Source organism: Lates calcarifer, linkage group LG21, assembly GCF_001640805.2.
Source record: "Lates calcarifer isolate ASB-BC8 linkage group LG21, TLL_Latcal_v3, whole genome shotgun sequence".
NCBI lineage: Eukaryota > Metazoa > Chordata > Actinopteri > Centropomidae > Lates > Lates calcarifer.
Window position 1 is genome coordinate 11,245,588 of NC_066853.1, and position 26,456 is coordinate 11,272,043.

General features: G+C 41.0%; 3 protein-coding genes across 9 annotated transcripts in view; all 3 read right to left on the reverse strand.

Annotated features, from left to right (window-relative positions):
• Positions 1-4,187, reverse strand: part of arhgef12a (Rho guanine nucleotide exchange factor (GEF) 12a) — a 35,245-nt gene extending 31,058 nt beyond the window's left edge. For 3 of the 5 annotated variants that reach the window (XM_018681236.2, XM_018681234.2, XM_018681231.2), the window contains exon 1: positions 2,739-4,187. In XM_018681236.2, the coding sequence (XP_018536752.1) occupies positions 2,739-2,770 (32 nt within the window). In that variant the 5' untranslated portion in view covers positions 2,771-4,187. The remainder of the gene's footprint in view (positions 1-2,738) is intronic. The other 2 variants (XM_018681233.2, XM_018681232.2) reach the window with 2 other exon arrangements.
• A 2,018-nt stretch (positions 4,188-6,205) lies between these two features.
• Positions 6,206-11,084, reverse strand: tlcd5a (TLC domain containing 5a). 3 transcript variants are annotated; one of them, XM_018681238.2, is made up of 3 exons: positions 10,479-11,084; positions 9,105-9,311; positions 6,206-8,631 (listed from the first exon to the last, which is right to left on the reverse strand). In XM_018681238.2, the coding sequence occupies exons 2-3, from the start codon at positions 9,301-9,303 to the stop codon at positions 8,102-8,104; spliced, it is 729 nt and encodes a 242-aa protein (XP_018536754.1). In that variant the 5' UTR covers positions 9,304-9,311; positions 10,479-11,084; the 3' UTR covers positions 6,206-8,101. The 3 variants fall into 3 exon arrangements, with proteins under 3 accessions (XP_018536754.1, XP_018536755.1, XP_018536756.1); XM_018681239.2 differs by lacking the exon at positions 10,479-11,084 and adding an exon at positions 9,489-9,753; XM_018681240.2 differs by lacking the exon at positions 10,479-11,084 and adding an exon at positions 9,468-9,753.
• Positions 11,085-11,264: 180 nt separating this feature from the next.
• On the reverse strand, positions 11,265-26,249 carry oafa (OAF homolog a (Drosophila)). Its single transcript, XM_018681237.2, has 4 exons — positions 25,477-26,249; positions 14,353-14,487; positions 14,054-14,234; positions 11,265-13,225 (listed from the first exon to the last, which is right to left on the reverse strand). The coding sequence occupies exons 1-4, from the start codon at positions 25,774-25,776 to the stop codon at positions 12,951-12,953; spliced, it is 891 nt and encodes a 296-aa protein (XP_018536753.1). The 5' UTR covers positions 25,777-26,249; the 3' UTR covers positions 11,265-12,950.
• Positions 26,250-26,456: the final 207 nt, after the last annotated feature.

Sequence of the window (26,456 nt, forward strand, 5' to 3'; positions counted from 1 at the left end):
TAAGTTAATTTTAGAGGTTAGTTTTGACTTGACCTGGAGTTTTTCTTCAACTTGTCTCACCTACAAAAGTTTTATTTATCATTCGATGGCAGGACCCATGCTCGCTTATAAACACTACCATCCTTCACTCTATGCTGAGCTGGTGCTTTTACACTTGTGATCAGAGCTTTAAAGGACAACTGGATACTAATTTTAATGCATAGATCAGAGCAGCTGACACAGCTCCCTCAGCATCAGTGCTGACTAGATGGAGTAGAAGCATACTGCATTATGAGGGAGAGATGCCAAATGCAGAAGACGCATACAAGCAGGCCGAGCTGTCAGAACTATTCAATGAAAACATTTATTATGAGGATACAAATCCCACTGCAGTAGATATCAACTCTGGTGCTGTGTTATTATCAGCTGATGATGACACAAATCCTTTATTATATTAATTGATAACAATTTTGACCTTTTTAATCATTTATCCAATACAAATACCAAACATTTGCTGGTTGCAGAATCCCAAATTTGTTGCAATCTGAAGACATCACCTCAGGCCATATAAAACTGTGATGGGCATTTTGGCATTACAGTTGACAGTGTTATGACTGAACAAGTAATTGCAGAAACATTAACGTCATCAAAATTACTTAAGAATGATGACTCAATTAATGACAAACTTGTTATTTGCAATCCTTATGATTAACTAGCTACAGACATAACACTTTCCCTCCAACAGGGTAACACTTAAGACATACCCCAAACAGCCGTCCCCAGGTGTACCTGACCCATTCTGACAGACAGCAGACAGCCGGCTTGCTCCCCCTGAAAGCTATTGTTTACTATTAGTGATGTCACCAGCACTACTTCCCGGGAGGGCCTCAGAGGGGGGTGGTGGTGGGAAAAACGTGGAGATCAGCAGAACTCTATGACAAAGAGCTAACAGCACACTAAACTGACCCATCGGCTGGCAGCCCATCCCCAACAGAGTTTGGGTGCATACTCACACCGTAGCCAACTGAGCGAAAACAAAATGCACAACACCACACTCTGAGGGAGGGAGAGCAAGGACAGGGATATACAGATGGACTTGAGGAGAGAGGAAAGGAGACACAAAACACCATTAATCAATAAAGTCATTATCATCAGCCACAGTGGAAAACACCCTCAAAAACTGCTGCATCCTGAACAGCAATTCACATCACAGGCCAACTCTACTTTTTGTGCAGCAGAGGCACGGGGTAGTTGCTTGCCCAGCCTACTGGCTGTTCACACCATTTTAGTTTTTTTTTGTTTGTTTGTTTTGCATTAACATAATGGCATGAATCATTCTCTACTGGTAGAGTAACAACTGTGACATTCAGGACATAGAGCTTGAGAAACCGAAACAAACAGATGTACAAGCGCAATAAAATATCAACCCACATTTTTCTGACTTAAGGGAGGATGCATAGACAACAACTTTGTGTAGCGCTGTCTAAAGCCTTCACATGCAGCAGCAACTCTGAGACTCACTGCACTGTCTAACAGCAACAGCAACCTAAGATTACATGTTCCTAGTATTTCTGTACTTATCATCTGCATTCAGAATTTCATTATGGGTTCACTGAAGTGACTAAAAAAGTACTGATTTGTTAATTTTACTGATAAAAGCAAGCAGAGACATTGTGATATCTGTGCAGGTCTAGTCAATACTGCTATTCACCGTGTTGTGGTAATGCTACTTAAAACAAAAACAATAAACAGCACCACAACAGTAGTTAGTGCCAGCCACTGTTGCCATCATTGCAGTGGGGGAGGGGGGTCATGTAAAATGGGGTTGGGGCTTTAGCCTCTAGCTCTAGCCATGAGGAAATCTCATATCCCAACCTGTGCAATAAGCTTCCCTCTGGTCTAAACTGACTGACCACATTCCACTGTATTAACCTACTCTCCTCGCAGTATGTGGGATTCAGGTAGACTTGACATAATGCAACAGCTTCACTTCTCTGTTTCACTGCCAGAGTGCACCAGATTAAGAATAGAAACCTCTTTATTCTCCAGGAACAAAATAAATGAAAAGGAGAATCTGCCCTGTAATGACGCAAAGAACATTGACATACAGTACATCACAATGTCTAAGGATGCTACAGATCTGATCCCTCTCTACTATTTAGTGTGTTCTCCAGGCCATGACACATTATTTAGCCTGCTGGTCTTAGTAACAGTGTCCAACCTTTGGGTTTAAGTTGACAGATGCCTTAGATAAGGTGATTACTTGACGGAGCTACGGTTTTGTCTAAATCCAGAGATTGTTTTAATAGGTGTAGGAGAAGGTTAGCTTTAAAGGCTTAGAGGTAATAGTGGTGTTGAAAGGTGTACAGGGATCACAGATGACTGTTCCCTGGCACACAAACAGTGGCAGGCCTTCTCACCCCTTGGACAAGTAGTACTTTACTGTCTGCAAAGAACTCCCTTACCCATGCTGAGATCAGCAGAGTTCCCATTAAGATCTGATGTCCTTCCCTTAGTAATTAGATTGTATAACAGTTATTACTAAATGCATCACCACAAAGAAAAGCTTTGCTTGATCCATGTAAAACATATTTTTATGTGAGTGGGTTGTGTTTCAGGTTAATAGCATCATAACCAAATCAAGAAACTTTAACAAAATCTCTGTTTTAATACTCTGTTTAGTACTCTGTTATTCAGTTTATGAATGTGGAGTGCAGACAGTGCACTAACAGAATATAAAGAGTCGTTGTATACCATACCTGTCAGTGAAGCTGGACTGTGTGTCACTCATTGGGCTTCCGGTTCTAGATTTGCAGCAAATTATATCCGATTAACATTTTCCAGAGTGTGATGAGGCGATTTCTTGGAGCGTCCTTCTCTGGCATTCGTCTGAAGTAGGCGAGGATTTTGAAAATGGTGCTGAGAATAAATTAACAGTAGGAAACTGTTGGGTTGTTGCAAGACACGTCCAAATACTAGAGGGAACAAAAAATACTACCTAAAACGTTATCTGTCTATTAATACTCCTTGTTAAAATTGAATAGCAGCAAGGAATCTACAGTGCAGACCTTAAAAATTAATCGGGGCCTCTGTCGTATTAGCTGTTCAGTCAGATGATATCCTACCCCGGCAATAAACAATATTTTGGCAACAAGAATAAATATACTGCTCCAGCTGGCACAAGTTGTCGTGTATGTATGAACTCCTCGTATGAATCCTTTTGCATTCACGTCCCAGGTTTCCGCCAATATGAAATGTGTAAACAATCTGTATTCCGATGTAACAGACACCTTGGCCCTGCGATGTAGTCCGTCTGCCACCACCCCTGCTCGGTTGAATGGCCTCGGAGCCTAAATGATCTGTGAAGATGCTGGAAATTCCTCCAGTCCCATTTGGTATTCCCTGCTCCAAGAAATGCCTGTCTGTGGCTGTGGGGAAGAGTCTCCCGTGACCATGAGAATCGCTCAACACCGAGTTTAAACGACCCGTGTTACAAATTAGCAAAACAACGGCAGCTAATGTTATACCGGCGCAAGACGTTAGATTCAGAAACAAAATTGGTTAGACGGTCGATTTAAAAAAACAAAAAAACAAAAACAAAATGCACACTGGTTTACAGAAAATCCTTTCTCACGGCGAGCTGGCTGGGGCTGAATCTCGCCAGCTACCAGCTAACAAAACAGATGAGCTCTTTCAGCAAAAAACTTTGCTTCGTGTGCTCTTGTTTCGAGTGCAAACTAAGCAAACTCCCGTTCACAACAATGCGCCGGCCAACGACCGAAAAATATATATACAACACCGCATGAATGTTGACTGGCTTGCGATATGTCTCCGTGTTGTGTCCTTCAAAAAGTCTCCTTGGGCAGAGAAAATCCAGTGAAGTCGGTTAGCACAGCGCAGCGTTCCTTGACTCCATGTTTCCAGAATTCAGTCGTTTCTCGGCAGAATTCCCGTGGATGGAAAGCAGGCTAGCTATGTGGCCAGCTAACGGGACAGAAAGTAACAAACAGTCCTCTGTAAACAACGACAAAAAAACCCGCCGGGGCGCTTAAAACTTTTAGCGAACATCAAACGCTGTTTTTTCCAACGCAGCACGTTATTTGTACAGGAATATAACTTGCGGAAAGGTACAAAAAATCCCACTTTCTGCCGCTAGCAACGCCCTAGCCAGCTAGCTGTTAGAGTCCAATAGCGCTTCCACTAACCACTTCCGCCGGGAGATGGGAAAACTCATTTTGTTTCAGCATAACGTTACAACTAACACGAAAAATAATGACACGTTAACAACAACAACTACGTCGCTACTGCCGATTATAGTAGTGTCATATTTAAATAGTATATAAATTATTCTTAGAATATTTCACTATATATAGTAGCCTGTGAATTGTCTGATACTAAAATGTTAACGTATTCATATTAGACCTGGAACTAGTAGTTCATTTATCAGTCAGAGAGGAAATCAACAGACTGACAATGAAATAACTGTTTAAGCATTTTTTTCAAATGAGAAAATGGCCATAGATAGATAAAAAAAAAAAACACTGTTCCAGTTTCCCAAATATAATTATTTGCTTGTTTTCTCATCAGTTATAGTCTTTAGAACAGTAATCTGAATATCTTTGGGTTTTGAACCGTTGGTAAGACATCATCTGAGACCCTGAGAACTTGTGATAGACATTTTTAACTACTTAATGACAGTTCATTGACAAAATTATGAATTGAGAAAGTAATTGGTAGATTAATTGATGATGAAAGTAATTCTTTGTTGCAGCCCTAATATACATGGTTACATAGTTTATTGAATTAGTCAGCCGACTAATTGATCATGCGACTATTAAACATAGGACAGATAGCAGCTCTCTGAGAAAGAGATGAAGAGACAACGAAAGAAATGTCATATTTATTAGTCGATTTCGTCAACAGAAAGTTAATCAACCACAATTTAGACAATTGATTAAGCATTTGAGTCAATTATCAAACAAACATTTTTTGTTCCAGTTTCTCAAATGTGAGGATTAACTGGTTTTCTCTTCATTACATCATTGTGTTCAACATCTTTTTAGTCAGTTTGTTAGATAAATATTTTTCACTATTTTCTGATGTTTCACTGTCTGAATACTTAACCATTTGAATAACTGATAGATTAATTAGATATCTGATTGATTGCTTTTCCATTGCAGGTAAACCTGTCTTGAGATTATTCCAGTAAAGAAGCACTTTCTTTCAGGTGGTTGATTAACTTGATAATTTCGTGTGTTGTTGTATGATTATTTTGAGGTTTTCGTGGCTTTCTGATTGTCTGTGGTTGGTCTGAGACTGGAAGAGCAGTCATTATGTTAATTATTTACATAATTACAGTCCAATCCTTTGTCCACAATTCACAAGAAGACACTCCTGTTCTGATGATCCTTAACTCATCCACTGAGAAAGCTTGAAAGATGCAGAGGGACAGAGGGAAAACACACTTAAGTGGCAGTATGTGTGCAACAGAGTGTGGGAGACAGAGTGAAAATGCAAAAGTAAGTCTATCTGGAGGCTTTCATTCATGTCTACCTGTGAGTCAGAGTAGAGTGTTTCATGTCCAAGATCCACATTTTATTTACTTGCTGACAGCCAGTGCTTGTGTGAATGAGTGAAATGCATACAATTATTCCTCTCTATCTTCTCATGATCTGTTTTCTTTCTTTCTTTCTTTTTTGCATCCCTGTCACCTTTTTAGCACACCACATGCATGGAGTAGTACACTGTATATGATTTTCTCTTGACTATATTGTGCACTGCAGTCTTACTTCATCATTTATGTTTTGGCCAGTTGATAACATACTGTGCAATGGTACAATGTATACAATACACTGTGTGTTACATATAGTGCCATATTAACCTTTGTGTGCCACAGTGCACAAAAATGTAACTTAGCTGAATTCATGCAAAAAAGGACTACAACAAAAAGTGAAACTGGCCAATTTTACTTATTACTAAAATTATACTGTGACATCTTTTTCCCTTGACAATGCTGTAAATGTGTTTTTCCCCTCCTTTTAACGTCTTTATTTTAACATTGCCAAATGACTGTCCTCATCTTTCCTCACTGATCATTCATATGTAATTGATATGACACCATCATGTGGTCAGTTTGGGTAACATCAGTGTTAGTACATTTAATATAAATACAGCTTATCCTTTAGTAGTAGTTGGAATTTTGTTGTTATAAATATATTCAGAAGCATTTAAACAATATATCAGATATTTAATTTTACACAGGGGATTTCAAAGGCAAATCATGAAGGGTTTACAGTATAGCATACACAATCACACTCACACACACACACAAACACAAAAAAATTAGGGAAGTACATTCAGATAACTAAGGCACACACCTGTTAGATTTTTTACTTTCTCGGATATAATAGTGATGCTCACACAGTTTTTAACAGTGGCAGCCAGGTAATCAGACCTTGTATGAGAGCAACTCATCAAATTTCAATCCAACACAAATAAGAAAACAAAAGGATGACACATGTAGACATTACTGCAGAAGTCCATGTGAATAACAACCGAGATACGGTCATAATAACAAGAAAATAGATAAACACAAAGATTCACTTTCTTGTCATGGAGCTAACAGTTTGGGAGAGAGCCAAGTCATTATGTCCTCTCTTAACAAGTCACGCCTGTCTTTATCCCATGACCAACTTAAGTGTTGTGTCTGTGTCTCAATATGGTGAAAAACAACATCACAATAACACAATAAGATTAATAATTTTCCAACAATTAACTTCACAATATGGCAAATGTATGCAAAATCACAAAAAATACTAAAACAGATGTTCACTCTGATCAAACTCTTCACATGTGTACATCAAATTAATCATTAAATTGGACAACAGAATTTTACTAAAAGTCAATAAATGCTAACTATTGCCCAGCCCAAGTAGTGTGTGTAACACTGCCTCATGTAAAGGCTAAATGTAAAAATCTAAAATTTTAGGGGCTAGAAAAGGATGTTCCTGCATGAATGACTGCACAGGTATGTGAACCATGCATATCTGAAGCAGAAGCCAGACAAAAGATCAGCCCACTGTACAGATAACTCACAGTAAATTTGATTGAATTGTCAAGTCTCAGTTGACAGGTTGTCTGTGAGACTGAAACACTACTCTGTTGAATTGAATAACTGGAGGCTATCAGTATAGAGTGCAAATCTTTGTCTTTGTCTGACTTTTGTCTCAAAGATTAATTTATGTCATGCATGTTCACACAAATGGTACAGTCCAATCAGACACCTCAACGATTTAAAGTACAAATTCTGATACTACTTCATCAAACGTGAATATATTTATAGCTTACATGTATATCCAAATAGACTGCTAAACAAATAGCATTAACGGTAAAGAACTATGTAATTGAAATGTGCCTTTCCATGTATCCCCGTACACAAGGGAAGAGGTAAAATAATTTTTTGGGCAGGCTCTGGAATAGGATCTCAGACAGCAGGCAAAAGCTTAAATGAAATTACTATAAAGTACATTAAACAAAGTAAACACACTCATCACACATATTTCTCTAGATTTCATCCCAACTTTCCAGTATGACTTCATCTCCCTGAGTATACCTATCTGCTCAAAGTTTTACAAATGACAAAAAAAACCCCTACAAGATTCCAAGTAAACCAATCCCAACGTTTCAATATGGCTAAAAGTGTTTCACAAGGATTATGGGAATAACATGTAAACAGTTTCTTTCCTAATACTGAACAGAACACAACCAGATATGTGACTAGGCAACAGTTCACTCCAACTGAGAGCAACATCTGTTCATGTGTTTATAGAAAGTGCTTTGGTCTTCAAGTAACATTAACTACATCTGTGTTGTTTCTGCACCTGCATCTTAGTGTAACATGTGTTCAGCAGCGATGACTGCATTAAAAAATATGTTTTTTTCACAATGCACAGGTGTTAGACCTTACTGCCAGATGTCAGAGGATATTTCTCGGCTTAAAAAATTATGAAATGTCCATTTTTAATCTCAGTTTCACAAAGAAAAAGTTGGTTTTTTTGTCCTTTTCCTTGTGTGTCCAAAAAACATAATGTAAATTGACTTCCTTTAAAGAAACAAAAGCCAATCAGTCCTTCTTCCCCTCATGGCCATTAGCTGCTATTGTCTCTAGTTCTCTCTGCTGTTTGTGCCAGCTCTTGGTTTTTCGCATGGCAAATCGAACAATGTCCACCATGAACACCCAGGATAGAGCGTACATGGCCACTCCCCCACACTTGATAAAGAATCTGGGTCTTGGGGAGATCAGCTCACAGTACAGCATTGTGCCTCCCACGAAGATTCGCATCACCACAAACAGTAGCACAAACAGGACATCCACAACGTCCCCCAGCAGGGACCTGTAATGTCCTGTCTGTTTGAGGAACCAGCGTGCCTGCAGGAGTGGGTTGGTAATTTCACTGCCAAAGAGTACCGCACACGACTCAATGCCAGACTCCCCCAACCACAGGGTCAACAGGATTCCCAGGATGCTCATGGTGTGGTGGGCCAGCATAACGGGTCCCTCTGTGCGGAAGTACACACACCAGGCCATATCAAAAATAAAGTAGCCCAAGCTCACCACCATGGCACTTATCTGCAGAGGGGTGTTCTTAGTACCTGGCATCCACAAAAGAGAAACACACAGGTTTTAGCAGCATATTTTTTAAATACATATTACACAATATGCTAAGCAATGTACAGCTGAAAGGATTAGTCTGTCAACTGACAATTAATGTTGATGATAGAATAATATTTTAACGTGGTTTTCAAGCAAAAATTCACCTAGTTTTATCTTCTAAATTGTGATGCTTATGTGAGACTGAATATTGTATTTTGGACTGTGTGTTGGACAAAACAAGACAAACAGATTTAAACATAGATAAACAGATTTTTCTACATTTTGTACATCAAATGATTGTTCAAGAAAATAATGGGAAACTGTAGTCTATATCAGTATCTATATCATTACAAAATCCCTTACTGTTTGTGCTTTTGTCTTTACTGTACAAATGAACACATTCATTTACGATAATTATAAAACAAAATGTTACAATTTCATAATTTGGATCCACAGAAGATAAGTGCCCTACCTGGATGAGTGAAAGGCCAGGGTCCATCCACGTAGCCTATATATGCTGTGATGCAGACTGCCAGGATGCCGTGTACTAGGGTGACAAGGCGACAGTTCCACTCATAGCTCCTGGACCCATTAACTTTACACAAGATAAAGTAGAAAGAGACCCAACAGGACAGGCACAGGAGTGAACAAACCACAAGCTGCAGTGCCATCTTCTCTTCTGAGGACAAAACAAAAAAGAAAAGCAGCTGAAACCAACTCACAGTTTCTTTCAAAATTTTCTTGCCAGCCAGCCGTCGTCAAGCCAACACTGAATCACATTACACGGTGAGAGAAAAATGCATGGAGGCACATCTTGCTCTGTAATATCGCTTACAGTAGAAAGAGACAGCATTACCGTCCAAAGACTTGGACTGTGCAATCCTTTGTAAGTGACCAACAATTAGCCTTTGCTTGAACTATAATAGCACTATAGTTGGCCGGCTGAGGGTCTGGTGGGGTGAGGGGGACGTCTCTTCTTCTGCTGTGACGTTTGTACTAGGAGGTGAGACCATGCAGATGGACAGGCCCACCCTCACTGGACTGGAACAAGAAGTATACTTGATTCTTCAAGCAAGTTTCAAAACTAGATGAGAGGTTACTGGGTGCTGGGCCTCAGACTCAGACTCCCATGAGAGACAAAGGCTTCTTACAATATGACGTGTGCCCTTTGTGAACTAAATAAGTTAGTCTACAACTGTATTGTCGTTGTCTTGGTTACAGTGCAGCTCAGTTAATAGCTGCATGGGTGTTGGGATGGTGTGGAAAGGTTAAGCTGTGATATTACATGTGATGGGAAAACTCAATTTGGGTATTTTTCCAAACACCTACAAGCAACACACACATAAATCTGCCCTATATTATGTTTTGTAACTTCTGTGTTCTGGGTGGTGCTGTTATCTTGGCCACACTTCCCTTCAAATACATTTTTAAAACCTTTCCTGGTTAAATAAAGTTATATGTATACGAGGGAGATACTGGGTAAGTTTAATGATTTTTGAATGAGAAAAGTGTAGGTAGTTCTTAGGTTTTTAAAATGCAAAAAACGAAAGGTGTACATTTATGAGGTTTTAATTGCGTTCCCATGGAAACCTATCAAGGGAGCACAGTTGGCAACTAGCTAGTTAATATTCATGTTTTTATTCCGTTGCTAAACTAGTTTATATATGGTAACATGGAGGGTAGCTGATGTTTGCAAACTGAAAGTGGCAGCAGCTTATCACACACATTTAAGAGGACGCTTATCACCCAGTTAGCTGGATCAGATAGCCGGCTAACGTCAAAGGGCTAACGAAACGTTTGCCTATGGGATTGTAACGTGTTCACAAACGCAGTAAAATATCTTTACCTTGAGGGCGCACATGTGGCAGCTTCTTCGCTTACGTCCTGGGTGTTCTGTGCCCTGTGAAGCTGTGTTTCTTGATGAGACTGTTAGAGGTTTGTTTGCAGAGACACTAGCTGCTATTTGTTGTCCTTTATCTGAGCTCCGCCGGTAGCAACAACAGCCTCTGTCCGCATCCCTGAATTCCACCTCCACCTTACCAGTCGCTCTGTATGCAAATGTAACAACTGGTAGTACTAGCGAGAATTGTGCCCTGGTTGTATTATCCCATACTATAGCGTAATTTTGAAATTACGGCAGACTTCCCAAATATTTAACAGAAACAGCATGCTTCCACCTTGCTTGATATCTCCCCAAAACGATGGGAGACTGTCTCATCTTTTGTGGACAGTGGTGACGCCTTGTGGTCAAGATTAGGAATTACACACACATTTCCCTCCAGCAGGGGTCAAAATGGAAGAGCAACAGTACGTAGTAATAACACCACTGATAGTCTAATATGTGTTACAGGGGGCACATCTTACCCGCATACCCTTGGTTGAAATCCTGGTGGCAAGCCCTGCCAAAGCAACAACGCATTAAGTCCCACCCCTTGCTCCACCTGTACCTGTGTGTTTGACCTCGTGGGAGTGGATCAGTAAACAGTTATGAAGTATGAACATTATAAATTAGAACATTACAGAGCATCCTTGTTAAATGTTACCCCCTCTCTTTCTCTTCCCTTATTTCCTATATACTGCACAATAAAGACATAAAATGTACCCAAAATAAACAGCTACTTTTAACTGTATATGCAGTGCAAAGAAAGACTTTATTGAAACAATTCATGTAAAACAACTCTTAAATGGTACATTACCTAATTGCTTCAATTTTCTCCTTATGGCAACTTTTTACAGCATATTTAGAACTCTTCCATAGAAAAAATATGTTTAACAACTTAATCTACAATTACATAGCAAAGATATCAGTGGAAATGTTAAGGCACTTGATCACCAGAAAAGGCCACAAATAGAAATGTTTCACTCATTTGGTTCTTTAGTTAGCAGGACATACCCACACACAAAACACAAAATGAACTTTTGATATGGCAGTAAAGAAATGAAGGAGGTAAGACAAAACAGAAATCATACTTCGACCTATAGCTCTACGGAACAGACAGACAAAATGAAATTTGGTCCCACAAGTTCAAGAAGTGCTCCTTAAATTATGCCTGTAAATGACCAGGGATTTGAGATGTATAAATTATAAACATTTAATTAGAACTCTGACACTGGGTTATAACAGAAAACACTGACAGAGACTGACACACTGAATAACCAGAAGATGGCAGTATAGATTATTAAAGGCTACAGTGCAGTTTTAGTGAATTCTAAACATGGAAAAACTCCATACTGAAGAGCCTGTTTCTAGAAACTGAAATGTTACACCCTTCTACAGTATTTCTTTTGACTTTGGTTTACTTGAAAGTTTTACAACGGACTGTGAATGTGAGTGGTGGGCATGAGGGGTCCCCTATGGGTATTGATGGGACGAGGCAGAGTTAAACCTGTCCTATTAAATACAACAAGAAACCTGTTTATCCACACGGTGTGTACAACTATGAAAACTTTGCAATGAACTAGCATGGCAGATGGATGAGTCTGCAAAATACATCCAAAGTCCAAGAGGTTAAAATGTTCTGAAAAGTATTTGAACGCTTCCTGTTACTGAGGACCTGTCATTTAGACATGTACATTTAAGAGCTTGTTTAATTCAAAAAGGAGAGAAAACGGATGAGGTTATTTTTAACAGAATTATACAAAAATAGTCCTCCATAATTTCACTTTGCAACTAAAATAAATAAAACCAGCATTGGAGAAGTAATTCCTTTGTCAGCCAGCTTACATTATTATAAACAGGCATTCAGCTGGCAATAAACTGTTTTTCACAGAAGAAAGATTAATCCACCATCCAAATTTTCCTTCACCAGGATGGAAGATTATGTTTGTATGACTCCTTTGATCAGAGTGGGACTCTGCTGTTCCTCTGCTGGTGTTTAATTGACCAGAAATGCACTGTCCAGCTTTGTGCATACCGTAGCTTGTTTGAGAGGTTATTGTTGTTGGTCTCTATCATCTGCTCCAATAATTTCTCCAAAAAAGGCACAAAAGTGACAGTTTCTTGGCAAAGTCACATTATAGCTACAATGATATGTCATTTTCCCAGAAAAAAGCTTAAAGTTAGCAGGTCTTCTTAGAACGACATGCTGCATCTCTCCTTCCTTAAAGGTTTTGGTCTCATCTGGAACCTGAATTCATTTCTGTTTAAGCTTGAACATCTGGATATCACCACTCCCCACCTGAGACAGCTTCACTCCTCGTCTTATAAACTGAGGTCCAGTGTTACTGTGTTTACTTTGAATAGCATGGGTGGAGAAGAATTGGCTTGGCTGGGGAAAAAAAATTCATTTCTCTTTTCTTAACCATCCAGAACAAAATGCTAGGTCTCTTCGTCCCATAGACAGAGCTGTTTTTGGGGAACATAGTAGGTGAAATGGTAACCCTTGCTGCAGCTCTTTATGCCACACTTGTAGGTAGAGCCTTTGCCTGTGGTGTCCCGGCTGCGGCAGTACTTCAGCAGACACGGGTACCACTCAAGACGCAGGCTATACGTGCAGAGACAGGGCTGCCACAAGTCTTTAGTAGAGTGACAGGCCTGAAAGCTGGGCACTTCTGTCGTTTGGGGCAGGACCTCAAATATAGAGCCATCCACTCCTAAAACACAAACAGGAGAAGAGAGTTTTATTAAAAACAAAAGCATACAATCATACATTTGTGTGAATCATCCTCTTTCTGATTTCACTCAATTAAATACCATATTGAACTGGAGAGGGTGAACAAAGTGGCTAAAAAGAGGAGAGATGGTGCAGTAAAATGGCAGCTTTGTTATGCAAAGGAGATGCTACTGTGATTCCCTGTGCAGATAACGGCGCAGAGCTTGTTTAATGCAAAAGAGCGCTTGGTGAACCATGACAATCAACATTGTTCCCTCTACAACAGTGCTGTCAGTGGACAATGGTGCTGTCATATGGATTCTCCTCAGCCTGGACAATTTGGACTTCATTGCTATTAAGATACTGGAGCCCACTGCAAAAGACCCTTTAAAAAGCAAATTGATAAATAAGTCTTTAATAACATGCAAGGGAAGTGTGGAGCACAATATCTCACAGGCTGTTTAGAGAAATTAACAAAATGTCTCTTATTAGATTTTTTTAAAAGGTAAAAGTGGAAATTTTTATAAAGAATGTAAAGAGACAAATAAAACATAGTAGTAGATAGAATAAACAGTAATAGAGCTTTGTCACCAAAAAGCCAGAGATAATACATGGAGTCATATCACTAAAATGAAGTGGGAGGAGGTGCTTAGCTGATAGAAACAGGGTAAGACAGACAGTATTGAGGAGATAAAGGGTGGCAGTACTGAGATATAGATAAGTATAGAGACAATCAGGGTGGGAGAGGAAAGAAATAAACATTTTGTTCAAACCACCAACAGAACCTGTGCCAGTTTCAAAAACAATCAAAGCTGAGATGACCACTGACCTTTGTCCAGCCAGTGTTTGACATCTGCCTCTCTGGTGTAGATGGCCTCTCGGGCCTCGGTGCACATGTTGTGGATGTGGGAACTGAGCTGCAAGGCCCGACTTAGATTGACAGCCGCACTCATTGTTAGCTGCTCCAGTCCTCTCCGCTCCTCTGCCAAGCGAATGGCCTGAGGATTTTTCTACGCAGACAGTACAAATAATCAGTGTTAAAACCCTCAAATGCTCTGAGGAATATAAATTACTAGCTTTTCTGAGCTGAAAATGCTCATAATGAAACAAAAAACTGCCATGTCATACCTGTCTGAGACGGGCCATAGACTCACTGGGGATGATCTCATTGCGGTTGAGGCGAGAGATGAAGCACAGGGCCTGGTACTGGTTCTGCCCTCTTTCCAGCTCGCCCAGGATCAGTGCTCGAAATATCTTCACATCCTGCAAGACACAAGGGATGAGGGATGACTGGCTGAATGGATAAACAGACGATTCCCAGAAGACATTGAAGTGGTGCAAGAGGCGAGGTTATAATAACTTACTGTTTATATGTGCAGGCTCATACAGATTAGAACAAATACTCTTTCCATTTTGGTATTTAATGTAGCACTTTTCCAGACACTCAAAGTAATTCAATATGTGGAGTTCAAAGATGTTCAAACAACTGTCTGCTAAAAGTAAAGAAGGGTTTATGTTCACTACATCCACAGAGTCTCATCTGACAGTTTGTTGATACTTTTTATTGACTGTAAGCCTGTGCAATGTTGCTCCAGCCATGCTCTAGTTATTTTTGCTGTCAAATTAAGGCTTTGGGTGTGTTTCTTGACAAACTTATCAAACTTTCTCACATGCCATCAAAGTCAGAAACGTTTTACCACGCTGTTTTATGTGGAACTGTAGAAGTAGGAAAATGGTGATAGCGGAGAATTGACAAAAAAACTTGTTGCTGTTGGCAAGTGTGTGAGAGATCTGGCACCAAACCCAAGGCCATAAAGAGTTCTGTGAGAGGGCATGCAAAGCATGATGGGAAGCTCCAGCAGCGGGGAGAGCAGAGCAGCAGACCTGTCTCCCTATTCATCAGAAACCCACCCCCCTCTTTGGCTTCAGCTTCAAGACAGACACACACAGTCCCAAACACCCCTCCTCCGCTTTTCACACACCCGTCTGAAGCAAACAGGCTGCAGAGGAGTAGCAGTTTCAAGGCTTTCACTCCCTGAGCAGGAGGAACTCCGGGGCAGATAAACAGCCCAGAGATAACCTCATTGAGTTCTCCTTTAGCTCTTTGGTCCCACTTCCTGTATGCAAGTGTACACACTGGCAAGAAAGCAATACAACCTGTCTTAGAAGTGTTTACGCTCTGTAGTTCTTTATAGACTACTTTGCATGATGACTGGTTTCTCATTCAAAGAACCACTTTTGTCTGTGAAAAGAGTTTCTGGCAGGCTTACAATACAAGCATGGGTATTACACAAGACAATCATGCGATACTATTTGACCTTTGGAAAGCAAATCACAGAACAAATATTGATTCACAGGCTTTATGTGATATTAACCTCAGATTTTCCCCCACACATCTCTGTGAGCTGCTCAGTGTGGTATGAAAACATGGACTTCGAAACACACAGAGTCGAAATTAAATACCTCAGATGTTCCCATACTGTGATAATAACCAAGTACTCTGTTTTTCAACAGAAAGAACAAAGTCTGAATGATTAAAGAGAATGTCAAGACTAGAGGAGGAATGCATATATCACAGTGAACAGAATGAGATGTAAAGAAGAGGGAGTACAATGCAGATGGGGAGAGGGGTAAGAGTGCCATTTCCCCTCGAGTGTAAGGAGATGTGGAGGCCACGACTTCAAGACCTCCCATATTGCAGACACATGGCACTACACTGGGACACTGTGTGTGTACATGTGTGTGTGTAGGAACTAGGCAGGCAGAGAGAAAGAAGGGGGAAGGCATTTGTGTCAGCCACATGGATTTGCCCCAGGGCCCTCTGGGTAATTACAGAGAAGCAGGGTACAGCTCCACCAACTCTGCTTCTTTGGAACTTACTTAATGTTAAAGTGCGGACGCTGAGATCTCCTCCTCCTCTTGTGTCATTATGTGTCCAGATTAATGATTGTCTACTTCTACTGCCCTGCATTTGGATTTAGGCCAAAAGGGCAAGGGGAGGGCACTGGTGCTTACTGTGGCAACAACATTTTCTGATGTAACTTTGAGACAAACTGACATCAATAGAAAAATAGCTTTTTGAGAGTTGTACTTATTTGCTTTCTTGCAGAGAGTTAGATAAGAAAATCAGTATCACTCTTATGTTTGTAGCCTGCAGTCGATTAGCTTAGCTTAATAAAGACTGGAAACAGGGGGATCAAGTTTGGCAAGGAAAAGGCAAGAAAATCTACCTGCCGTCACTTCTAAAACTCACAGATTAGTGCTTTACACCCCATTTCTTTAATCCATACAAAAAAGAAAGTGTAAAGCAGCAATTTGCGGTTTTATGGAGGCATGTGCCTCACACTCTCTTGAGCAGGCACAATAACTTCCTGGAATCCAGTCAAATCTCAGCCAAGAAATCATCCAGGATATAAGCCCCAGAAAACCAATAGTTTAATTTTCATGTTTTGATTTTTGTAAGGATTAAACAGGTGACATATGTCAATTGATAAGGTTTGGAGGGTTTTTTTTTTTTTTTTTTTTTTACCTTATGTTTGACTAGACAGTCAGACTTGCTGCCCCCACCCCACATTTCTAGTCTTCAAGCTAAGTTATGCTAACCATCTGTTGACAGTGATTTCATATTAGGTGTACAGACATGAGAGTAGTATTAATCTTTTAATCTAACTTGTGAGCTATTCATTTAATCATACAGTTAGCACTGAATGAAAGACGCAAAAAAAAAAATATTCTGTCTGTAGCCAGTAGGTCTCAAACCACATGTTACGAGAAATTAAGTTTAATAATTGCCTTTAAATTGCAACAACAAGCCAGTCTTGATATCCTAGTGGTTTAGGTACGGCTGAGATAATAATCAGTGTGGCTTCTACCAGCAAATAGAGTAATAACAATGACATCATCCCCACATCTCCATCCAGACAGAAGCTGTTGGATTCAACTGTTTGTTTGGACAAGACTAGACTCAGTTCTGCCTGCCTGAAAACCAGCGCTGGCACAGGCACACATCGACTCATTTGTGCAGGGCCACTCATGGTATGATAAAAAAAAAAAAAAAGCAGCAGCAAAGGAGTGAAATGCGTGGTGATATGATTAAAGGGGTTTTACACCTGTTGTTGTGTTGACAGGCAGTATCCATCCAGGAGAGAGTGAGTACTAAACTGACTGATCAAACAACAGCCTCCTCTTTTAAAATCTGCCAACTGGGTTGGTGGTGTTCTTTTTAAAGTCAGACCATTATGCAAAGAGTTGATGAGGGAAGATACTGGCACAGTGTGACTCTGGTAGAAGTTCAGACAAATACGAGGCAGGTATCAAGCGCCTATGGGATAGCAGCATAGCATAGGAGTAATGTACTGTTTCCTCTGTGCTATGGATATAGATAAAAGATTCATGCTCAAATACCCCAGATCACCAAATGGCAGACAAATTTATTACTGGTGATACATCTGAACAGGAAACTAATAAGTAACAGTAAAACACTAAACTTAGGTGGACCTGCCAGAGCTTGAAAGTGTAGAGTTAGGCAACTTGAATTCCCAAGTACTGCTTAAAGAGGTGAAGCCTATGTCAGGAAAATGAGTCACCTCCTAAAAGTGCATTTCCACAAACCTACATAAAATTAAGGGTTTGCAGACCAACATTTAGAGAAAATCACCAGGTATGGACATTAAAAATTAAAAGAGTGACATTTCCCTGTCTTGAAAAAGACGGGTAATACCATAATCAAAGGACAGTGTAGCCTTGAGTTTTTCCCCACCAGAGCAGTGTAAATGTCAGCATGGCTATAAATAATCCAAACAAGTACAGATTCCTAAGCATTGCTCCCTGACACCCGGGACTTAGTCCATTTGCAGACAAACTACCACTGGCCAACAGCCAAACACAAGTCTGTATTCATGCAACTTGACTAGTGGGTCATACTAAGACCTGTTAAACAGGAGAGAGGCGGGGGCCTGTTTCATTGGTGGCTACCTTTGGTGGGCCAGATTATTTAAGAGGCACACAAAAGCCTATTCAGATACTCAAAGGGTGCCATTTACAGTGAACATTCTCTGTCACTGTAGTTGTAACCCACCTAGCCAAATACTCTCTCTTCACAGAGTATGCACCTGGTTTACTGGCTCTGAAAATGAGAGCTGTGTGAAGCCCTGCACTAAGAGAAAAATAAGGTTGTTTTCTATGAGTGTTCTGTAGCTGAGAGCAGTTTAAATGTCACAGTGAAATACTGCAAGACATGTAAATCTCACTTTGGATGACATACTAACTGTGCCAACTCACACTTGCATGCATGGATAGACTTGCGAACCTACAAAAACGCATGCACACCACACACCACCGCCCACCCACCACCACCACACACACACACACACACACACACACAAAAACACATACAGTGTGCCAGTAGCTATCCCCTGTGCAGTGGGTTCTTCCTGTTTTCCAATCCCCTCTAAGACCCTGTCTGTTGATAAGGCTGATGGCTGGCTGGGGAGGACTGTTGGTCAGCCACGCTCTGTTGAGTGATTTGGGATCACTGCAGGTCTGTTTGGGCATTTGAGGTGGTCTGAAATTATTTTTAAATTGAGTTGTTAAAGTTGGAACCAAAACGTTTCTGATGTATAAACCAACCTGACCAACAACTTAAATTCTTATATTTGCCTACATAGTAAGACAAATCTAACATAAAAGCATCATATAGCCTTCCAGTTAATCCATTTGGCTTTTATTTGAAGAAAGTGATGAAACATTGTATTTACTTTAAACACCCCCCAACCCCACCCCCACCCCCACACACCTACAGAAATGGCTCAGTCTCCTTTTTAAAAACAACATACGGATTTACCATGTTTGGCCATGGGGAGGATATTTGCCTTGGCGCATGAGGGGAGCCTGGTCAAAAAGCACAGGTGTGGGCAGGGATTAAAGATCACACTGAGAGACAGAGGGAGAAAGGGTGAGACAGACTCGCACAGACAAAAGGAGTGGGAGAAAAGCTGCAGTGCTAAGAAATGCTTGAGTTGCAGTTAATTACAGAGGCTCCAAAGACAGGAATGTGGAGTCACATTTGGGGCCGGTCACACCTGGCTGTCCAAAGAGCAAACCAATTAGTAAACAGTGGCAGTGAACAGACAATAAAAACAGCAGAGGCCACAGAAAGAAAGGTGTTTCCCTTGTCTATTTTCTTGACAACAATGGTTCTAATATTCAAGTGTTAAACATGAACTCAGACACACAGCCATAAAAACTGGACCAACAGCTTCTAATTTATATTCTAAAGGCTTCAAACCTGAGCAAAATATGTGCAGGCCACAATGGGGAAACTATTCGTTCACACAGAATCTGGATACAATTATCCAGACACCCAAACTGTTTATGGGGACTTTGCATTCAGGAAATGAGGGGGAGACAAACAGAGAGTGCTAACAGGAAAGGAAATGAGGCAGATAGATAAGGCATAAACAATAGAGACAGCTACAGTCCCATTCAGCCTCTAACCGTTGTCCTGCAGCTTTCATATCCTGTTGCAAGGCATACGTGATCAGCTATTTGTGTGTGCAAGACATGCAATAACTTTTCAACTATTTAGCATCATTAATTTTTGCGTAAGCAGATATTTGAATAATGTTTCAATATGAAATGTTATGTAACATGAGTTTAAAACACCTTGATTCTGTTTAAAAATTGTTTGAAAAAAAAAACTGAATGTAATCTGTTTTGTAGACAGCATTTATTTTTACTTTTATTAATCTATTTGGAAATGTCACTTGCAAAAGTTTCTTTTAATGAGAAAACTGACAAGTTCTTGCTCTTTTTCAGAACTTTTACTGCAGAAAAAGTGTGTTTTATGACTGGAAAAGTGACACAAGAGCAGTTTACTTGACGAGAAGAAGGGTGGTGTAATGCCTTCCCAGGTGCTGACCCCTTATAACTTAAGCAGAACTGACTGAACTGTCACAAGGGCTGCACAGTGAAGTCAGAGAACAGTAAATTAGTTTGAAAGTAAGCAGGCAGAGCCAGCAAAGAGGACACAGTCATGAATTTGACAAAAGGACATTTCAGGACACTGTGTGGAGAGCAGAACGGAAGCTTTGGCAGAGCAAACCCTTTGTTAGCTTTTCTGTTGCCAACTGTGATCTTAAAACCTCTGAGGTAGTTAGAAATGATCACAACTATGCACAATGCAAGCCACAAGTACTGTCTCCTTGTCCATTGAAGGCTGTTACTGCAGCACTCTGTGGTCCACTGTCCCTGGTCATTGGAAAAAATCTGAGAGGGTGGGTGATAGCTGTTTCTCTTCCCATGGCTGTGGGAATGGGAAGCTTTTTCTTTATCAGCAGCATTACAGATGAACATCTGGCCTGCTGGTGGGGAGGAGGATAAAGGATAAAGACATCAACAAGGGCTGAGGGGCCATGAGAGGCCAAAGGGGGCCCATGCAGGGCCTTGAAGGGCCGCAACGAGGCCACAGAAAAAGCCATTTTCCTGGGATTCAGAGTCAGCATGGAACAAAGGGTGGTTAGGAGAAAGACTTAAAGTGATTCATCCTTGTGGAAAGGTCCACTGCCTGCACACAGTGCAGCGAAAGATGCATGAAGTAGGAACAGAAATATATAAAAAACATATTATAAAAAAACAACACAAGTCTGAAAAACTTTCAGGTATGAAAATAAAATGAAAATGAATGTATTCCAAGTAATCTTAAACAGTGATTACTTTCGTAAACAGGTAAGAACAGCACAGATCCCCTGAATAGCACATGTTTTGCTATGCAGTGACTTATCTGTGGATTTTATCTCTCACACATGGATAAGAGCCATAGCATGACAAGCGAAACTCAGTGGAAGTAGAGGTCTTCTAAGGTACTGCTCAACGAAAACAAAAGCTTTGAATACCTGACCATTTGTTGAGGTTAAGAATGAAGGACTGAAATCTATCTTGAGCTGTTTTATTTTCACTCACTCTGGACACAATTTATCACATGGATGATTTCCACTGACTGCTGGTGACTTGCAAATGACTCACTGTGACCTTTCCCACAGCAGAGAATACGACTCATGCATCCTCAACAGTGTCTGAAACAACAACATATCTTTGAACAGGTGACACTTACCTGTAAAAAGACATTACAAGTTTGTGCAAGTGACAAAGTGGGATGGTGTTTCAGGGTTGAGTGAGAGGCAAGGTGTGGCAGCCAAAAGAAAAAAAAAAACAAGGCATAAAATGTGGTGACTGCACTGACTTGTAACTGATGTACAGTGCCTGCAATCAGGAAAAAAAACAACAACTGGCAATTGCTTCATTTGGCAAACACTGGTGTTTCCCACATATAAAAAAGAAGAAAATGAACTGCCAGCAAGCCTCCCACACAGGAGAGTTAGCCTAATAGCCAATAAGTACTACAGTCCAAATCCATTTGAACAATTACAATGAGCAATGCAGTAGGTGGAGACTGTGAGAGAACTAGGAATGGTCACCTGCCAAAATGGGTCACAGATACTTTGTATCCCAATGGGAGGGCACAGAGACAGGCGGACCAACCTGCTTCCCCACCCCTACCTCTCTTTCTGCTTTTGACATAGAACATGAGGGTGTGTGAAGAATCTTCAATTCATTCTTCATACAGCAAGCTTACTGTTGGGCGTATCCATAAAACCTCTGTGCTTTGAAGACAATCAGAATATACACTCGAGTGAACTGACCTGAGAGAAACACAGCCCCTGGCTGAAACACAATACAGTAGAGCTGAAATGAAATGGGAATTAATAAAAATGGCTGACGTGCTCATTCACATGGTGGTGCCATCGTTTACAAAATCCAGATCCATTTAACATGATAGCGTGAGATAGTGTGAGTGTCAAGTGACTTCCCAACATCTGTTGCTCCCTTGACCTGTCAGCACAGCAAGGGGTAACTCATGACACATCCACACCAATGTGGGTACATTTAAAACTTCCCAGCAAACCAAAAAACTCTCTGATGTGGATACTTTGAAAATGGTTTTATGTTGTATTATGGATGGCGACAATATGGCTTTTTCGAAACTCTGATGTCTGATTTGTTTCATCATCAGTAATAAAGCTATTGGCTTAAATGGCTTATGTCTCCCAAAAAGATTCTGCCTGAGCACTTTTCCACTAAATTGGCATTTACAGAATGTTTGAACATGATCTGAAAGCACTAGTGTGGGTGGAAAGCTCAAATTTAAACAGCCTTTTCAAATTATTCTGCACTATAGTGAAGCCAAAGGTTTACTGGTATACTTTTCTTTACATGAGTCAAAATAAAAAAAAGTTCAAACTGTGCTCTCCGACATTTTATCATAGAGCCAAGGTGCATGTAATTAGTAGATATAGAAGGATGTGCACCATTGCATCCCAGAAATGAAACCTTCTTCAAATGCTAACTCAGCTAAGAGGCCTGTGAAGTCACTCACATTCCTGCATTGATCAAACCCACTAGTAGGACATAAAAGTAAGACACAAACTGATTAACTTCCCTGTTTCTACATCTGGAGAGACAGCCTCTCAAATATGTGAGACATTTCCCTAGGATTAATCTCCAAGACATGGTTTATGTTCAGCTCAAGGTCTTAGGCCTATGTTAGACCATAAATTGTTGCAGCGGTTGCTAAAGGAAAAAAGCAGATCTGCACTGAATCTGCAACCAACCAATGACGTTAGAGGAACTGTCAGTCCGAGGCTACATCAGCACATCTGTGTTCAGATTTGTCTCCTGTTGCAAAATTGTACATTGACATTAAGCATGTGATCACAATATTACTGAACTGCACACAGATTGCTGCAATTTAACATAACTGAGAATAGATTCAGCCGTAAACACTTCACGGTGATACCACATAGGAATGAAATTACTGACATTGCTCCACACAAAAGTTTTGAGCAAGTTCAACATCCCAAAAACAAACGTAGAGAATAAATAGTGCATGATTAACTCCCTCCCATGATACCCTTTTTTCATTAAAAAATTATCATACCACAAATCTTCAATGGTTTGAACTTAATTGACAGTAATATCTACAGAACGTGTTGAGATTTACTCAACAAGACACAGAGGTGTCATGAGCAAGTTAAACCACATCATCTTTTCCATATGTCTACATGCCTCCAGGGCAAATGTAACCCTCCTGAAATCACAGTGCGGCCGATTCTCAGAGTGATTCATTGCTTGGATAAGGTTGACTAAACTTCCTTCTCACATCCAGCAGACCACTCCGCCAGTGTCTAATGGCTATAACATTTACCATCACATCTTTGCCACGTATTCACAAAGCAGTAAAGAGCAAAAAGCTGGCTGTCTGATAATTATTTATAAAGAGTTCCTTTGAAAATGATCCGAGTAAGGATCATAGACTTTATGGAGAAAAATACATCAGACAAAAGTGAAATGCTTGTTTGACCAATTACATTCACTCACTGATGAATAACATGAACAAACCTTCCAAAAAGGTTTTGTATCAGGAGTGTACCTATCCACCTTTGGCTGTGTAGTTCATTATAACTCTCCAGTGTTTAACATCCCTGTTAAAGCACTCTACTTCCCACATGCGTTGTATATTCATGGCAGCTGGAAGTGACAGCTCATCCAACTTTCCATAAATCTTGGAGATACTGCACAAGAGCTGAATAAAAACCACATGCAGAAGAAATGAGGAGACAGCAGGAAGAAGTGAGCAAGAGACAGAGAGGGGGACAGGGGGAGAAAGAGACACAGAAAGAGAGGGGGGCAAGGAGGCCGGCCTACAACTGGAACAGATAAATCAGGCAGCGGAAAAGTAAAGTGATCTAAGAGGTTCTGTTGGCTTTATTCAAATAAACAAAACCATATGTGCATATGTATGTGTGTTTGTGAGCACGCGCATGTGCACACATGAAGGGACACAGCATCTATGCAGGACGCCTGCACAACCAAGCAAAGGCTCCCTGCTCACAGATCAGTGTACGTCTCCTCATATTGGTGTGTCACCAATGATTGGGGGTGACGGCCTCTTCTCTTTCAACTCTAAATTAGCTGTTTTGGTTAGTGAACCAGACGTGCAGATCAAAAAGGTCAGACATGCCCACTTAATCCTGGTAAATCTCCCCCTTCACATCTCGCCAGCCTGTCAGCTTCTGTGTGACAGCAACCATCACAGACACATGCCTTTGCTCTATGCGCCTCTGTGAGCCACCCCCCCACCCCGCGCCTTTACGCTCAGCAGTTGCAGTTTTCCTTCCAAGACTGACATTTATGTGTCTCTGAGTGGTGATTGTTAAAAGTGAAACAGTGTCATCTTTCCAAAAATCATGAATGCAGTGCTGGTCAGGGAGAGACACTTGATCAGCTCGTCTACTTTTAGAAGAATGCTAAATATGGCTGCTGATGATCGGCTCTGGGCTGGACCAGCAAACGGTTGGGGGGGGGGTTGAAGGCCAGTGGGGTCTGTGGGCATCCACATCTAAGGAGCAGCAGCTGTCTTGACCTCTGTGAGACTCATGCGGAGATGGAAAAAGATGAATGAAGCTACAAGCTCTACTTGAGTTCATGTGTGATTTACAGTATCTACTCAAGGATGTTTTAGGCTTTTGGGATGACTTCCTTCAGGCACATTAACATTTGAGACCCTGCATCCTTGCTCAGGGGTCATCAGGCCAATGTAGGCTAGTTACTAAATTTCAGCTTTGATGGACTATGGATTTGGGGCTGATCTCATGAGATCAAGGAAAAGGTAAACAAGGGGACATTGCACACAGCTGGTTTTTGGGCTGTTATATATATCTCTGTACATGATCTGGATTTGAGAAGCTGGGGTGATTATGTGAGAACAGTTGTTTGATCAGATTTTGTTCTTGGGGGGAACCAAATTATGTGAAAGTTAAGGTTGGGGCTCATCTGTGTCCCCAAGAGGTCTCAGAGGTCTCCTAAGTAAAACAAGGAACAATGTTATTTTGGATTTTGCCCAATTTTAACAATGACCACTGACTGATCTCACTGAATTAACTGTGTCTGTACTGGCATCTCTGTCTATCAGTCCTGTAAACCTGGGGATCTCCTGGAGAATTCAAGGACCACTGACCATAAACCATGAGCTGGGCTCAGTCGCAACAAGTTTTAGTTCAGGCAAAAATTAGTTCTACAGTCTCGGATTTTGCACCAGCACCTTCATAAACTCGTGTCACAATGAGTTGGAGGGGACAACGTCCCCTCAGGCCACAACAAAGTTTAATTGAAGTGGTAAACAAGACCACCTCTCACCTGTTTGAAGTCCGCCACAAAAGTGATGAGCGTCCCGTCTCCCTGCTTGAATTCAAGCGATATCGAGTCTTTCTCGCTGTCCGCCTCTAAAACCTCCTCGGTAACCAGTCCATCAGAGAGCCGGACCCGGACACGTAGCTCTGAACCTAGTCCCACAGCGACGACCAGCACCAGGGCGCACAGACGGGTCAGTATCCGAACTGGAGCCGCAGAGATGCAACTCGCAAACATCCCCAAAGACGCAAAACTGAACGCGACAGAGGAAAAAAATCGAGGTGAAATCCAAAGATCAGCGTTCATATCCCTCAACTATTTACTTGGATTTTTCGTAAAGTCTTTTCCTTCATATTTAAAGCGGGGTTACAGCCTAGTTTACAGGTCGCAGTTCCATATGCCCCCCTGTGTGCGAGCACTTTCCAGAATTACAAACACGGTCATGGAAATCAGACGACAATCCCCTCACTAAAATCTCTGCCTTTCACTTCTGGGAGCCCAGTTCACCTCCGTTGAAAGTCTCTCTCTCTCTCCGGTGATAAGATCATGCGCAATTCAGTTTCACCGGCACTACTGCCAACAGTCCGATGATCGCACGTTGCTTCTCATTCTGCTTTGTGTTGATATTTCCTTCTTCTTTTTTTTATTTTTTCTTCATTCAGCAATTCATGCAGTCCCGTCACTTCCTATCCGTCGGTATCCTACCGCTCGCCTGGCCCTCCAAACTTTCTGTTGTGTGTGTGTGAGTGTGCGAGTGAGTGAGTGCTGTGATGGTAGTAAACTCTTAAAGCCATACCACCCTCTGAAAACTCTGCCCATCCCCCTAAAGGCCTCATGTGATCCCTCTGCACTGCAGCGAGTAGGCTGAACTGATAATACCCCCCAACAAATATAACAAAGGTGTTGTTAGGATTTGTAAATCATAGCTCTGTGGATGTTGTTCTCTGCCATGTAGGGATAAATAAAAGGCATGGGCAAACTATAAC